Source organism: Diaporthe citri (assembly GCF_014595645.1).
Source record: "Diaporthe citri strain NFHF-8-4 chromosome Unknown scaffold_1, whole genome shotgun sequence".
NCBI lineage: Eukaryota > Fungi > Ascomycota > Sordariomycetes > Diaporthales > Diaporthaceae > Diaporthe > Diaporthe citri.
In genome coordinates, this window is record NW_025064846.1 from 12,142,674 (window position 1) to 12,155,580 (window position 12,907).

The window sequence follows — 12,907 nt, forward strand, 5'->3', positions numbered from 1 at the left end:
GGCGTGGGTCTTCTCTTGTCCTAGGCAAATCATATAGCTAACATATGGATTCTTTCCATCTTCAATGATAGCATTGTTACGACTGGTATGTGACTACTTGGGTACACAAGAAGCAATATTACATTGTCATCATAAGCCTACACGTAGTCCATCCACAGTAACCTTACGCATACTAACTCAGCGGTATGTCTCCATTCAATCAATCCTCTTGTCTTCTCTCTGTCCGTTTACCGTAACAGAATACGTTTCCAATATATCTCCAGTAAGCCTTTTTGCATAATTGTCTCCCAGTCCCTTTTCGAACGTGTAATCATGCAGATGCCAACTCTCTCGAAACAGTCGCCTGCTTTTTTCACGCAGATACCCAGGTACGTCCAATCATAGAGCAAGAGAACAAAGGCGTCTATGGTCTCCTCGCAATCGAACAGGGCTATAGCGTAGCATCCCAGATCGTCACTAAAGGCTGTTGTGCCTTCGAAGTTTAAGTGCCATTCTCTTCCTCCAGGTCCCTTGGACCACCTGGGGCATGCGACTGCTTTCGGAACTGGGATATAAAGGCCGAGAAAGTCGAGTTGCCCCGGTACGAGAGGTGGTGAAAGTGCGTCAGCGACGCCATGTGCCACTCGCGGGAACGAGGTCAGCAACTCCATTGCAGTCATGTTATCTTTATTCGGGTGCGTGAGGTTCTTGTCGCCAAACAAACGACCCGAGAACCGTTGCTTTTTGACAACGTTTTGCGTTTGAAACGTCAACCACCATTCCTCAACCAGACTGAGTGGGTCTGATATCCAGTGACCTATACTCCGCCCTGTTGTCGGGAAGCTTGGTCTCCGTGAGCAAGCAAAATCAACTGGTGTGATCCAGGAGACCCATGACCACGTCGATGGACTAGCTCCAGATACGTCACTCCGCCTCGCGTGGCATGGTCTTGGAGTGTACCACAGCAAAGCTCTGGAGAAGCATCTCACTGGTAAGCCCTGGAGCGCACTGATACCCAAGCCGTCCCGATTCGAACTCGAGTAGAACATGTTGTATAAACCAGTGAGAGCATGCAAGATGTCACCAGATTCGTTGAGGTTTCTCCGCGTGTACACTGACACGATTTTCTGGAATTCCGTGTCCAACCGCTGCGGGCTGGAGCATTCCGGGCCTGTCGGATCTATCGTGTTTGTAGGCTGTGCATCGTCCAGAGGGTCGTTTCTCTCATACCACGGAGCTCCCAACCTGTCCGAGCCTCTCAAGGTCTCGAAAGCATATCCCTCCCTGAATGTTTGGGACCCGCAATCATAGAAAACTTCGCCAGATGCAAAATAAAGCTTTCGTGGTGATAAAAGCTGTTCTTGATATGTCCATCCGCGCGTGTTCCAATGGGAGCGTTGGATTTGTTTGACGAGCGACAGCCGGCCTGTTCCAATGCTGCATGTACCATGGACTTTGTGGAAAAGATGTTCTTGCCCACAATTATCTGCATGAGGACCACGGGGGCTAATGCCTGCCAGACCTGCATCGGCATCAACACCCGATAGTGCCACGAGAGTCAGGTCTGCGTTCTCATAGACGCCATTCATGCCATGTATCAGGCGTCTCTTCTCATCCGGGTCATTCTGCACGATGCACAAGCTGTCCACCCACAAGTACCTCTGTCCAATAAAGCGACAGAGTGAGATCGCATCCGCAATCGTCTTTGGGAGACGCTTCGAAACACCATCCTGGGTATGAGGTTTATCCAATGATGATGGCTGATGTAAAATGGAGAGGTTCTCCTTATTCGTGCAGAGGCCGAATGATGCCGCTTGACCCCAGACATATGAAAGAGCGATGTATTCGCAGGGCTCGGTCGTTTCAACAAGTCTGCCCTCGATAACATCAATCAGCCGAAACCCGGAGGTGTAGAATGTTTGCGCCATGTTGGCCCGTTGAGCCGCCCGGTTTTTCTTGCAGGAGTCATGGTCCCGACAGTTGTTCAACCAATTCTGTACTAATGCTAGATCAATGCATGACAGAATTGGCCGCCTGGGGGAGGGCACGACGCTAGAATCGTTGATCTTCATGGGATCAACCTCTAGTTCAGTAAGGACAAACTTGGCTGTCTTGTCGTAGGGCGTGGCCTGCCTCATCAGCCGGAGATTCGGAGGCCGCTGATCAAGGGCCAGAATAATCCGGTACACGCCTTTCTCCTGTCCAGTTGAGTCGTAGAAAGAACACCATTCTTTGCTCTGCATGTATACACTTGGATGACGGCCGTCCACTGCCGATGGCGATTCTTGACCCCAGTGTAACTTGACGAAATGGCGAATTGTATCACACAATTGACAGAGTGGGCCGTTGAATTCTTTCAAAAAGCCGATGCGCGTTGCTTTGGATGCTGTTGTCAACAACGTGGCCAGGTCAAACTTCCTGCACCCGTTGCAAAAGTACTGGGCATTGCTGGGGAGCTGGGAGGCATGGGGTCCCTCATTCAGGCAGATTTGGTCCGAAGATGTCTCGACCGTGGCCTCGATATCGTGACCATGGTGTTTGTGGGACGGCGCTTGTAGCATCGGCTGCTCCATTTCTTTTCAGCATTGTATTCACTGCGTTGGCTGATTCAGGAGATGATTCCCCAAGACAGTAAGTTTTTGGAAGCAGGAGTGGCAGCGTGACTAGCAAAAGACTGATAGACTGCGGGCTATACGAAACAGAACAATCGCGGAACGACAGGAAGGGGGAAGGAAAATCACCCCTTCCTTCAGAAAGCTTGGAAAGTAAGACATTGGCGCCAGCCGCATTCTGAAAAGTCAGCAGCCATAATAACGCATAGCGCCGTACTAATGTTGTGCAACCTCAAGAGAATGGCGGACGACGACTGGCCTTTTTCTACTTCCAAGACGGACATTTGTGTAGCCTGACGTAAGAGCCGTGCCAAGGAAATGTAGCATCTGGCTTGAACCCTCTGTAGTAGCTGCAATTTAATTTTATGTTCTTTCATATCCGTGCCTTTGTGTCTTCAATATTTAAGCCCATCGTCCAAAACCAGCCAGACGTGTTGATTGTACCTTCCTCCCTACACCCGCAGCCTTTGCAATTTACAAAGGCCCGGAACTGAAGGCACCGTCTGGTCTGATCTCAATCAACCAAATTTAGTAAACTTCATCCCATCCTCGGCCTCGCCAACCACAGTGATGGCGCCAGCATGCTTCAGTGCGGCCAGCATGGGCTCAAAGAACTCCTCGTCCTCAGCAACAGAACAAACATTGGGAGTCCGCCCGTCCGCGAGCTCGATCTTTCAGTCCAAGTTGTAGGTGATGCTGCTCTGGGGCGAGGTCGAGGTCCACTCGCCCCTGATTTGCTCCGCCGGCGCGACCGTGTTTACACCTGGCTTGCTCTGCACGGTGGTGAAGCCCTTCTCCGAGCGGGAGTCGCTGTGGTAGAGCCAGGTGGACAGCTTCTCGCCGCCGTTCTGTCCAAGGTGGAGCTCGAACCAGATCAGCTGGCGGGACCGCGGTCTGCCACTGGCTGTCGAACCATGTGAAGGAGCTGTAGGGGACTGCTCCTCTTTTAATAATTCGTCATTTTAGCTTATTTTTGTGTCTTTAGAAAGAGAAACCCTACATGTAAGTGTATGTGTGTCCGTCTAGCTCCTGACATAATTTTCTGCCGAGATGTCATTGGAAAGGGTTATGTCATGCGATGGACTAGCACATCAGAATATTTAACATTGTTCTGCTATAGAATCATGTAATTCAGAAGAACATGGATATATAGACTCTGAGTACCCTGGACGATAATGGCCGTAACATGTAATACTGGGCATGCCGTCAAGAACTAGAGGAATATATGACAACGTGACATCCCAGGTCAGCCATCTAATGAACAAGGTACCTGTCGTCCGAGTTGATATTATAATCAGCAAACTTCCGAGAGGGCACCTTGCGCTGGAACATGATGTCCATCTCTTCGAAGGTACGGTCCTTGGTCTCTGGAAGACGGAAGAAGCCCCAGATGGTGGTGAGCAAAGACAAGCTACCCCAGAAGAATGCCTGCAGAAATGTACGTTAGAGACGGGCAGCAAATTGACTGGTCTACCAATTTTGAGGCTTACAGTTTTTCCCTGGGCATTCCACGCAGTCGGGGACATGAAATACGGCTGCAGGACACCGCCGATGATGTTGGCGACGTAGTACGCGCTGCGGCCCAGGACGACGGTCTGCGTCCGGAGGCGGGTGGAGCCGATCTCGGCGACGATGGTGTAGACGATGGGGCCGACGGACATGGAGTAGACGCCGAGCCAGACGATGCAGAGGATGGACTGGACCAGGCCGAGGGTGTGGGTCTGGGGCTTGACGCAGGCCAGGATGCCGATGAGCCACAGGCAGCACAGCAGGCCGTAGAAGCCGCAGAGCCAGATGCTCCTCCGGCCCCACCTGGAGATGTAGAGCCACGAGATGACGACGCCGCAGAAGGCGATGGCGGTGCCGACGAGGCCCAGGCTGTAGGAGAGGTCGGCGCTCAGGCCGGCTTGCTCGTAGACTAGATTGAAATTATGTCAGCTGGTGCTGCGACCATTGGGATGATGGGGTGTTCATACAGAAAGTGCCCGTGTAGCAGAGGGCACCGCCGTTTGTGATCTGGGAGACGAAGCACATGACGGCAATCTCCGTCCGGCGCCGGTTGGTCCCTCTGAAGCAGTCGACGTACGAGGTACCAGCTCGCTCCTCCTTTTCCAGTTCGTTGGTACGGACCATGAGGGCGATAGTCGCATCGTGGTCGCTCTGGTGCTCCGGCTCGGAAAGGCGGATCAGGGACTTCTTGGCCTTGTCAAGCTGTCCCGTCCGGACAAGGTACCAAGGAGACTCGGGGGCCAGGAATGCGACGATGAAGAGGGGGACGGGCCAGACCCACTGGATGGCCATGGGGATCTTGTAGCCCCAGTCGGTCTCGTTGTTAATCAGGCCCTTCAGGACGCCGGCTGCGATGAACTGGCCGATACACCAGCAGAGGTTGATGTAGGCCGTGAGATACCCACGAAGTGCCAGAGGCACGACCTCGGCAGCGTAAGCCGGACCTGTCGTCGCGAAGACGCCCCAGGGGATGTTGCAGAGGAACTGGCCGATCAGGAGGACCTCGATCCTCGGCGCGAAGAAGGAGATGAAGATGGCGGCGGACAGCCAGGCCAGACTGCCCATCAAGACTATGCGGTGTCCATACTTGGCAGTCAGGTACCCGTTAAGCATTGCTCCGATGATATTTCCCACTCCGCTGATATCGTTGAGGCCGGCCTGCCACGCCGAAGTGATCTGCCAGCCGTGTTCTTCGCCGGAGTACTCGCCAAACTTTCTTCGGAAGGAATGGTACCCCCAAAAGTTGCCCAGCAGTTGCGTATCGTAGCCCTCCATGATGATTGTCGCGGAGATGACTGAGATCGGGGCTTGTCAGCAGCTGCGAACCGCAGTGTCCCACCGCATGACCGCAGGCTGCACTTACGAATGGACCATATCGCGGCTTTCTTGTGTGTCTTAAAACCTTGCATGAGGGTCATGCTGTGCTCGGTGGCTGTCGCCTGAGCGGCCTCGTCGTTGAGGACCTTGACATTGTCGAGGTTTGGCGCCGTGCCCTTCTCGTCAATGTGCTCGGGCCGAGCCTCCTTGCTCTCTGTTGGCTCCATGTTGACTGGATCTCAAGTCTGTGGGACACTGTGTCCTGGTGATACCAACTCCAACAACAGAGGGGTAGTGGTGTCTGCGCGTGGGAGAGCTGGCAGAATGTCACGGTGGCAGCCGCGTCCACCTGTGGTCGGGGACTCGCGTGGCTCTTATTACATGCAGGTCCCCCTCACACATAAGACCACACAAGCTTTGCCCGTAGGGACATCAGGTGTTAGCTACATGGCCCGGCCTCGAACACCGCAGGTGACTGGAGCGCCGGCCCGTCAACACCGTTAGGCGAGAGAACTCAGAGGAGGATTTGCGCCATGTATACATGGGGGCCCATCTGGTCGGAATTGAGAGCGTCTTGCAGGCCATTGCAGGAAGATGCAGAGAGCATGCGTGGGTGTTGATATCGACGATTGGTGGAACTTCTCGTGGAGGTTGCACTCGAATACAATACCCCTGGACTTTGTGGGGATTTTAGGTGGAAGACAAGGGAGCGTGGCGTGGCCGGGGATGGGAAATCCACCGCGGGTTGGAGAATCTGGGGAAGCCTACGGGATCATGCAGCTCTGCTCGTATGAGTCTTCTCGTGCGAGTCCGCTCTTGGAATTGGCCCTGGAGCGATACATTACCTGTGAGATCACGAGCCTTCTCTTGGAACAAGCTCCTCGATCAATCATTAAGGCTCGACGTCCGAAGATGAATTCTCTTTTAAGTCCCAAGGTCCAAGCATCGAATCGGTCCAGCCATCGTGTAGCATTCCAAGGAGCAACTTGATCAAGAGGCTTCGGTCAAAAGCGCAGCGGGAAATAGGCCAACGGCGGACATCAAATCTTGGAGAAAAGAAACCCCACTACACTGCCGTGCCCGTCTTGGAGAGAGAGAACACAAAGCTTTTCTTGACAGGGCTTAGTGTTCTGGTCTCGCCCACATCCCCTGCCCACCGCACCCCAATTTGGACACAACATCTCACCCGACGGGTGTTTCCCCCTCACCAAGCCGCAGCCAAGCAGAGAACCTCGGGAACGTCTGCACCGACATGGGTAGAGCGGCTGCAGGAGCCACACCATGTTGTGTCCGTTGTGAGGGAGGGTGGTAGCCCAACACATTGGTATTCCACTTATCGCCTTGCCAGATCGGCTCGATATTCCGAAGACAAACCCAGTCAGCAGCCAAGTGAGGGAGGGAGGTATGGCATGCGGAGCCTCACTCTTGGGTGCCTAGAAGTCCCGAGGTTAGCCCCTAATCTGAAAGACGGAACGGGGTAGAAGTGCAGTTGTCCTTGGCTGCATACTTAATCCATTACCTGTGTGCATCTATTTTCCTACTTCGTCCATGATTCAAGCAAGGTGATGAGCCTATTGACTGCTAACCCAAGCTCCCTCACGTACTGAGATACGTGCCCGGGCAGCATTATCGGCTGTCCACTGCTCCTTCACCGTGTCAACTTAACGCCCACGGCACAGAGACTGGGTGGGTAAACCAGAAATTGCGGCCGTCACTTTCTGGATCACATTAATAACCTTCGCTGACCAATTGATGGCTTGTGAAGATATCAATATAACTTTGTCTTAAGGGAACACGGGAGCACTCATGGTAAGGACACATGGATATTTCAAGACATTATCATTATCTAATCGTCGTGTTTTCGCTGGAGCTGTCGTCCAGCTTCTTCTCCGGGTCAGTCTGGCCCTTTTCCTGCTTCTTCTTGTCCCGTCGTGTCCGCCACTCAAGGGACCCGAACACGGCGATCGAGGCCGACCCAAGACCGAATATGAGCCCCAGTGCCACGATGCCGAATGCACCCCCAGCGATCTTTGGTATTGATGAGCTATCGACGGACAGCTCGGGTTCTCTCTTGATTTGCAGGTGTAGTGTCTCGACACCGCCTCTCGTCTCGATCCGCGACGCTTCGCCTGTGGGCAAGGCCAACGCGAGAGTGATTTGGAGTAGTATGGCGTAAACGATTGTGGTGACATTGCGTATGGAGAGGTGACATAGTATCATGATTTGGTCGAGGAATTGGTGGAGAAGTACGGTAGGATTCCAGGGCTCTTCTCCGACTCAGGTGATCGTTTGTCTTTTCGAGCCTGCGCACGTGGAACAAGATGTGGACTTTTCTCGGGGATTCTTCGCGCTGCGACAGCTCCACTGTATAACGTAGGAAAGGTCGGGTTGTAAACGGCTTGTTCCTGTCAAAGCCTAGGATGTCGAGATGGTCAACATCTGCGGGAGAAAAGAAAGACGCAAGGGAGAAGCGACCGGAGGGCGAGACTGAAAAGGACAGAGTCCGTCAGGAAGCAAGCATGGCTCCGCAGAATGAAGGCCCCGTACGATTTTATTTACTCTGTGTTTACGGAAAAGGCCAACGGGGGGCGCAGCTCGCGTATACGGCGGCGTTACAACCCGGCGACGTGAACCGCGCGTCATGAGCGACGGGCTCCATGGCGTCTGAAGTTTGAGACCACTCAGCTGCAGAGCTGCTCGGCTCCGAAGGCAGCGAGTGGACTTTGCGCGCCCGTGTCAGACTTGTCAGTGCTATATTTGGGGTGCCCCCGGGCAAGGGTCAGCAGCAGAATAGGCGCCGTACGAGCCCCTGCCGTGAGATTCGACGTTTTAGACGCCCGCTGCTATGACGCATGGAGCAGCGCTGTGACGCCTCGCCTGCGGTTTCAGGTACCCGAACAAGTGGGGCGGAAAGGGCCCAGCTGAGCCTCAGAAAAGGACCCGTTCGAGCGCCTCGCCCATCACGAAGAGAAGAACCCCTCTTCACCTGCCACTCATCTCCTGCCCAAGCCTTTTTCGTCCGACTTGATGATGGCGATCTCCCGGATGAGCGTCATGGGACTTTGGTCTGGGATTGTCCCAGCACCCACCGCACATCAAAAAGGCTTTGCAATTGAAGAGCACAGTTAGGGTTTGATCAACGGATTGGAGAGGAGATCGAGAGGTTCAGGTGAAGCGAATTTTCTGTGGCGATTCGCCGTCATGTACAAATTGGAGGAGGTTGTTTCTCGACGATGCCCCAACACCGCACAGCGAAGCTAACAAGGTGAAAGGCATTCCATCACGATCATCCAGATCATCCAGATCTTGTGGCGAGGATGTAGATGGGATGACTTTGCCGATGCCGGTGCACCACTGTACACGAGCTGACCGACGTAAGGTTTGGCGGTTGTAACGTGCTTTGTTGCCTACGGAGTTCTGGTGTGACGGTCCGTCCGACGATCTGATCGGACACTGCGGCACACTGTCGCAGTCTACGAAAAGCCATGACTCCATAACCTCCAGGCCGTCACCGCGAGCTTCTCAAACCGGATGGCTACGTGACAATTGACCTCGCCACTCAGGGGTTACTGTCATTGACTCAATCTGTGCAGTAGCGAACATGTCCTAATATCAGGTCCCATCAATCTGGTGTCACTGCGTAGTTGGAAAACAGGACATTGCCAATTCCAGCGTCAATCGAATCGACACCAGCCAACGTAGTATCATCGGGGTTACACCGGGCGAGCACAACAGGAGGCCGCGGATAGCAACCTGGCAGAGAAGCAGTGAAATCACTCCGATTCGCCTCCACGGTCGTTTCACGATGCTGTATCGAAACTGCGCAATGCAGGTGTCTCCCAACCACAAGATGGTTTTTAAATCACTTTGCCTAGGCAAAGGCGAATTCTTCGAGAGAATGAAGCTTCGGGGCAAATCATATCCTCTACATATCGGTCAACCGCGCACCGAGCCGGACCTGGACTCGTATTGATTGGATTTCGGGTAAATTATTTTCAGAGAAACTTGAACGCTGATAATTCCAGCTCAAAGCAGACGAATGCGTGTTGCGATCCACGCTCACAGACAACATGGAACTGCTAAAGATGCTGAATCGGTTTCAATCCTACGTCTAATTATTAAGCCTATCAGGGACCAACTAGTTCCTACTAGTATATGGCTGTAGGTCTCCACAAAAAGAAATGACTTCAAACCTTTATTGGGTGCCGGATGTGAGAAAGACTTGAATTCTTGTCTTGGGATTCAAGCCCTGGCATGCGGAGTAGAACCGTCGTCCCACACACTCTATCCTCAATCGATAGCTCAGCCGTTGACAATGACATCACGCAGGGCGCGCTCACAAGGCGTGTTTTGTCAACACCGCTGGCCAGTGATCTGCATAACAATTTAAACACGGCCAAAGAAGTTTGCAGACTTATTCTGAGTAATACACTCAATTGGGTCAGACCACAATGGCTCCAAACGCGGCAACCAGTACCGTTCTTCTGGAACTGCTCGACCGGCACCTTGAGAACAACCCACACGAGCACGCAGAGATAACCATCGGCGGAGCCAAGCACGAAATCGTCAGCTCAACACTTGATTTCCTCGTCAAGGACACTGCATCGACACTCCTGGCGGCCAGGGTCATCCTCACCGTCTGCGACATCTCCGGCGCCAATGGGGCGACAGACCCGCAGACCACTGAGCTGGCAGCACACATCACCACCAGGACCGGCCTGGACCGCACCTCATCCTCGTCCAGCCTGGCCATCCTCGGCGAGAAACCACAAGCCCAAGGCGGACCGTCACCGGCAGCACCACCACCCCACCGCGCATCCACGATCCCCGCGCACCCGCCCACGGCCAGCGACACCACGACCACCAGACGCGCCCTCGCGGAGACCTACAGGGAGTACGTCCGAACCTTCATGGCCGACCCGGCCACGGCAACCGCCCGCCTCCCGCACTTCCTGCACCAGCCCGTAACACACAACACACACCCCCTCACCGTCCTAGAGTACCACAACCTCGGCCAGGCCGTGCGCGACGCCATCCCGGACCTGGGCTGTGAGATCGTGGACCTGGTCGCCGACGGGGCGAGGCAGGTCGTCGCGGCGCGGCTCGAGTTCGCGGGCACGCTGGTGAGGCCCTTTGCGGGGGCGCAGCCGCCGGCGGAGGGCGGCGGGCGGTTCGTGAGGATCGGGGAGGTTGTGTTCTACTGGTTTGATGGGGGGAGGATTCGCGAGGTTGTTAGTCTGGTGGACATGGGGGGGCTTGGGGCCGAGTCGTGAGGGCGTCTAGGGATGACTGGCGTGCGCCGGACAGACGTTCAGGGGTAGGAAGCAGGTACGAGCGTTGGTTGTAATATTTAAATATCTCAATGCAAATTCAACTGTCATGCTAACCAGTGCCAGTCACACCATACTATTGTAAGCTGATATCAAATATGCTCCTTGGCTGAATGTGAAGCAATAACCAGACGAGTAGTCGTTAACTCATGATTATCAGAATAGCCGACAAGCTGAACGCTTCATTCATGGCTCCTAGGGAGAAGAGAGTCCTCAATGGGACAAGTGAGACCGTGCTACCTTGCAAAACTGCACAACACCTGGCTATCATCAGCCAATTTCCAATATACACTCCAAATCAAAACCAAGAACTCCGGTGCCCTAAACCTAACTTCTTATGCAAGAACCTCCTTTGCCAAAGCGGCCATAACAGCGTGCGGAGGGAGACTCCAGTCGATCGCGGCAGTCGGTCCCATGGGTGGCTCGTTGTCGATCTCGTCCTCCTCGTTGTCGGTCCAGCCTCTCTCCGGGCCCCAGGTGACATCCCGGTCACTGGTAGCGACCACCTCCAGCAGACCCTGCATCATGTCGCCCGCCCTCTTAACCGCGGGGTTGGCGTCGAACTGTACCGACTCGACACTGGGCAGGCCTTGCAGCAGGCCGTCCAGCAAGCCCTGCGAGAAGGCCTCGTAGAACCCGGTGGACCTGCGCCATCCGTTGAAGATGCCGTCGCTGGGGTCGATCTCCACGTACACCGAGAGGCGCCTGACGTTCCCACAATCCTTCAGGCCGAGCAGGTCGTTGACGGCCCAGCTCCGGTAGGGCTTGTTGAAGCCTGGCCCCAGGCGCAACTCCAGGGACGTCAGGTGGGCGCGGGACTGAGGCTTGAGGCGGGCGAGCAACCCCAGCTTCTTCCTGGAATATCTACCGTCGATGGGAAAGACACGGAAGGTCTTGGAACTATAAAAGAGGTGGCTAGCCTCTCGGTAGAACTGGCGGCAGACGCGCAGGATGGACAGCTTCTTGTGGATGGTGAAGTAGTTGCCCGGCTCGAGGTCCACCACCGGGCCGATGTCTGCGAAGTGGAAGGCATATATCTTTATCCGCAGCTCTGACGGAAGGTCCATGAAGGGAAACGGCTTCAACACCTCCTTCTTCGGTTTCCTGTTCGCGATGGGGACGTCGAGGGTCAGGGCACCGATGGCAAGATTGTTTGGGTCGTCGGGGTCGAACTCGGCTTCGGTGGTATAGGCGGAAGTGAAGGCAGAACTGATCGGGGTAGTCAGGGTAGACGATATAGGGGTGGGAGAGGCGAGGCCCCTGGCGCGGGCGCCCTTGACGGGCCTGCGAGGCATCGTGAATCGATAAGTTGGAAGATGATTGCTCGGGAATGGTGTGGTGGCAATGACCGTCAAAACTCCGACTCGCTGTGCTCGGTAGCAATAATCGTCGCGGTGGGTATCGAGGGTATACGCCAACGGGTATCTCGTATGGTCGGGAATAGTGGTCGCGCGAGGTGATCCAATCCGGATTGGAACTCGTGTGGTGGTTTGGTTGTGTAATGATATGGGGAATGGTGTCTTCGATTTGAGGGTCTCCGTGCCAAGTGCCGGAGTTCCCGACCGGGGGGCAAAGTGTAGCGTCGATTGGGTTCGGCTTGTTTCCTATGCGTGCTTGAATGTGGGTTCGAATGATGTGCAGGACTCAGAGGGTGGTCCCATCGTGAGTGCTAACTGGGAGGCGACCGACGACTGGGGAACCACCCTCAGAGTGCAGCATCCGCACCGGCCATCGTGAAGACTTGCGAGGATGGGGACAGGCTGGGGCGGGACATGGGATCACTGCAGGTGCAGGTCTGCGGGTCGGACGCTGAGGACTGGCGATGCACCAGGAAACGAGGACGAGGGACGAAGACGTCGTGGGAAGGGTCGGGCCAGTTGAAGTAGGAGCAACAGTTCGATCGATCACCGACACAAGGTTGGATTAGGTTGTCGTGTGAGGCGGGGGCAGGAGGGGAGAGTGGGTGCATATGCTTTGCGGGGAACAGGTGAGGAGGAGGAAGTATGTAACGGTAAAGCGACATGACGAGATCTAGTGTACTCTCCCGTGCAAGACGAAGGCTGTGTACTAGCCCGATTAGGTATAGCGGCACCGCAGCGAGCATGGCCGCTGGCTGATTCTACTGCTATGCCCTAACCCTCTCTCATATGTAAAACACAT

The 12,907-nt window shown here is 54.6% G+C and overlaps 5 protein-coding genes across 5 annotated transcripts; 1 reads left to right on the plus strand and 4 right to left on the minus strand.

Annotated features, from left to right (window-relative positions):
- Positions 1-481: 481 nt before the first annotated feature.
- INS49_003150 (uncharacterized protein) lies at positions 482-2,552 on the minus strand (the record flags this gene model as incomplete). The annotated part of the gene is made up of 2 exons (XM_043163946.1): positions 482-622; positions 969-2,552. The coding sequence occupies 2 exons, from the start codon at positions 2,550-2,552 to the stop codon at positions 482-484; spliced, it is 1,725 nt and encodes a 574-aa protein (XP_043032452.1).
- Positions 2,553-3,265: 713 nt separating this feature from the next.
- On the minus strand, positions 3,266-5,644 carry INS49_003151 (uncharacterized protein; the record flags this gene model as incomplete). The annotated part of the gene is made up of 5 exons (XM_043163947.1): positions 3,266-3,469; positions 3,909-4,019; positions 4,082-4,509; positions 4,568-5,395; positions 5,464-5,644. 5 exons carry the CDS (start codon positions 5,642-5,644, stop codon positions 3,266-3,268), a joined length of 1,752 nt encoding a protein of 583 aa, XP_043032453.1.
- A 1,615-nt stretch (positions 5,645-7,259) lies between these two features.
- On the minus strand, positions 7,260-7,637 carry INS49_003152 (uncharacterized protein; the record flags this gene model as incomplete). Its single annotated transcript, XM_043163948.1, has 1 exon — positions 7,260-7,637. One exon carries the CDS (start codon positions 7,635-7,637, stop codon positions 7,260-7,262), a length of 378 nt encoding a protein of 125 aa, XP_043032454.1.
- A 2,231-nt stretch (positions 7,638-9,868) lies between these two features.
- INS49_003153 (uncharacterized protein) lies at positions 9,869-10,690 on the plus strand (the record flags this gene model as incomplete). Its single annotated transcript, XM_043163949.1, has 1 exon — positions 9,869-10,690. The coding sequence occupies one exon, from the start codon at positions 9,869-9,871 to the stop codon at positions 10,688-10,690; it is 822 nt and encodes a 273-aa protein (XP_043032455.1).
- Positions 10,691-11,082: 392 nt separating this feature from the next.
- Positions 11,083-12,042, minus strand: INS49_003154 (uncharacterized protein; the record flags this gene model as incomplete). The annotated part of the gene is made up of 1 exon (XM_043163950.1): positions 11,083-12,042. One exon carries the CDS (start codon positions 12,040-12,042, stop codon positions 11,083-11,085), a length of 960 nt encoding a protein of 319 aa, XP_043032456.1.
- Between the last annotated feature and the right edge of the window lie 865 nt (positions 12,043-12,907).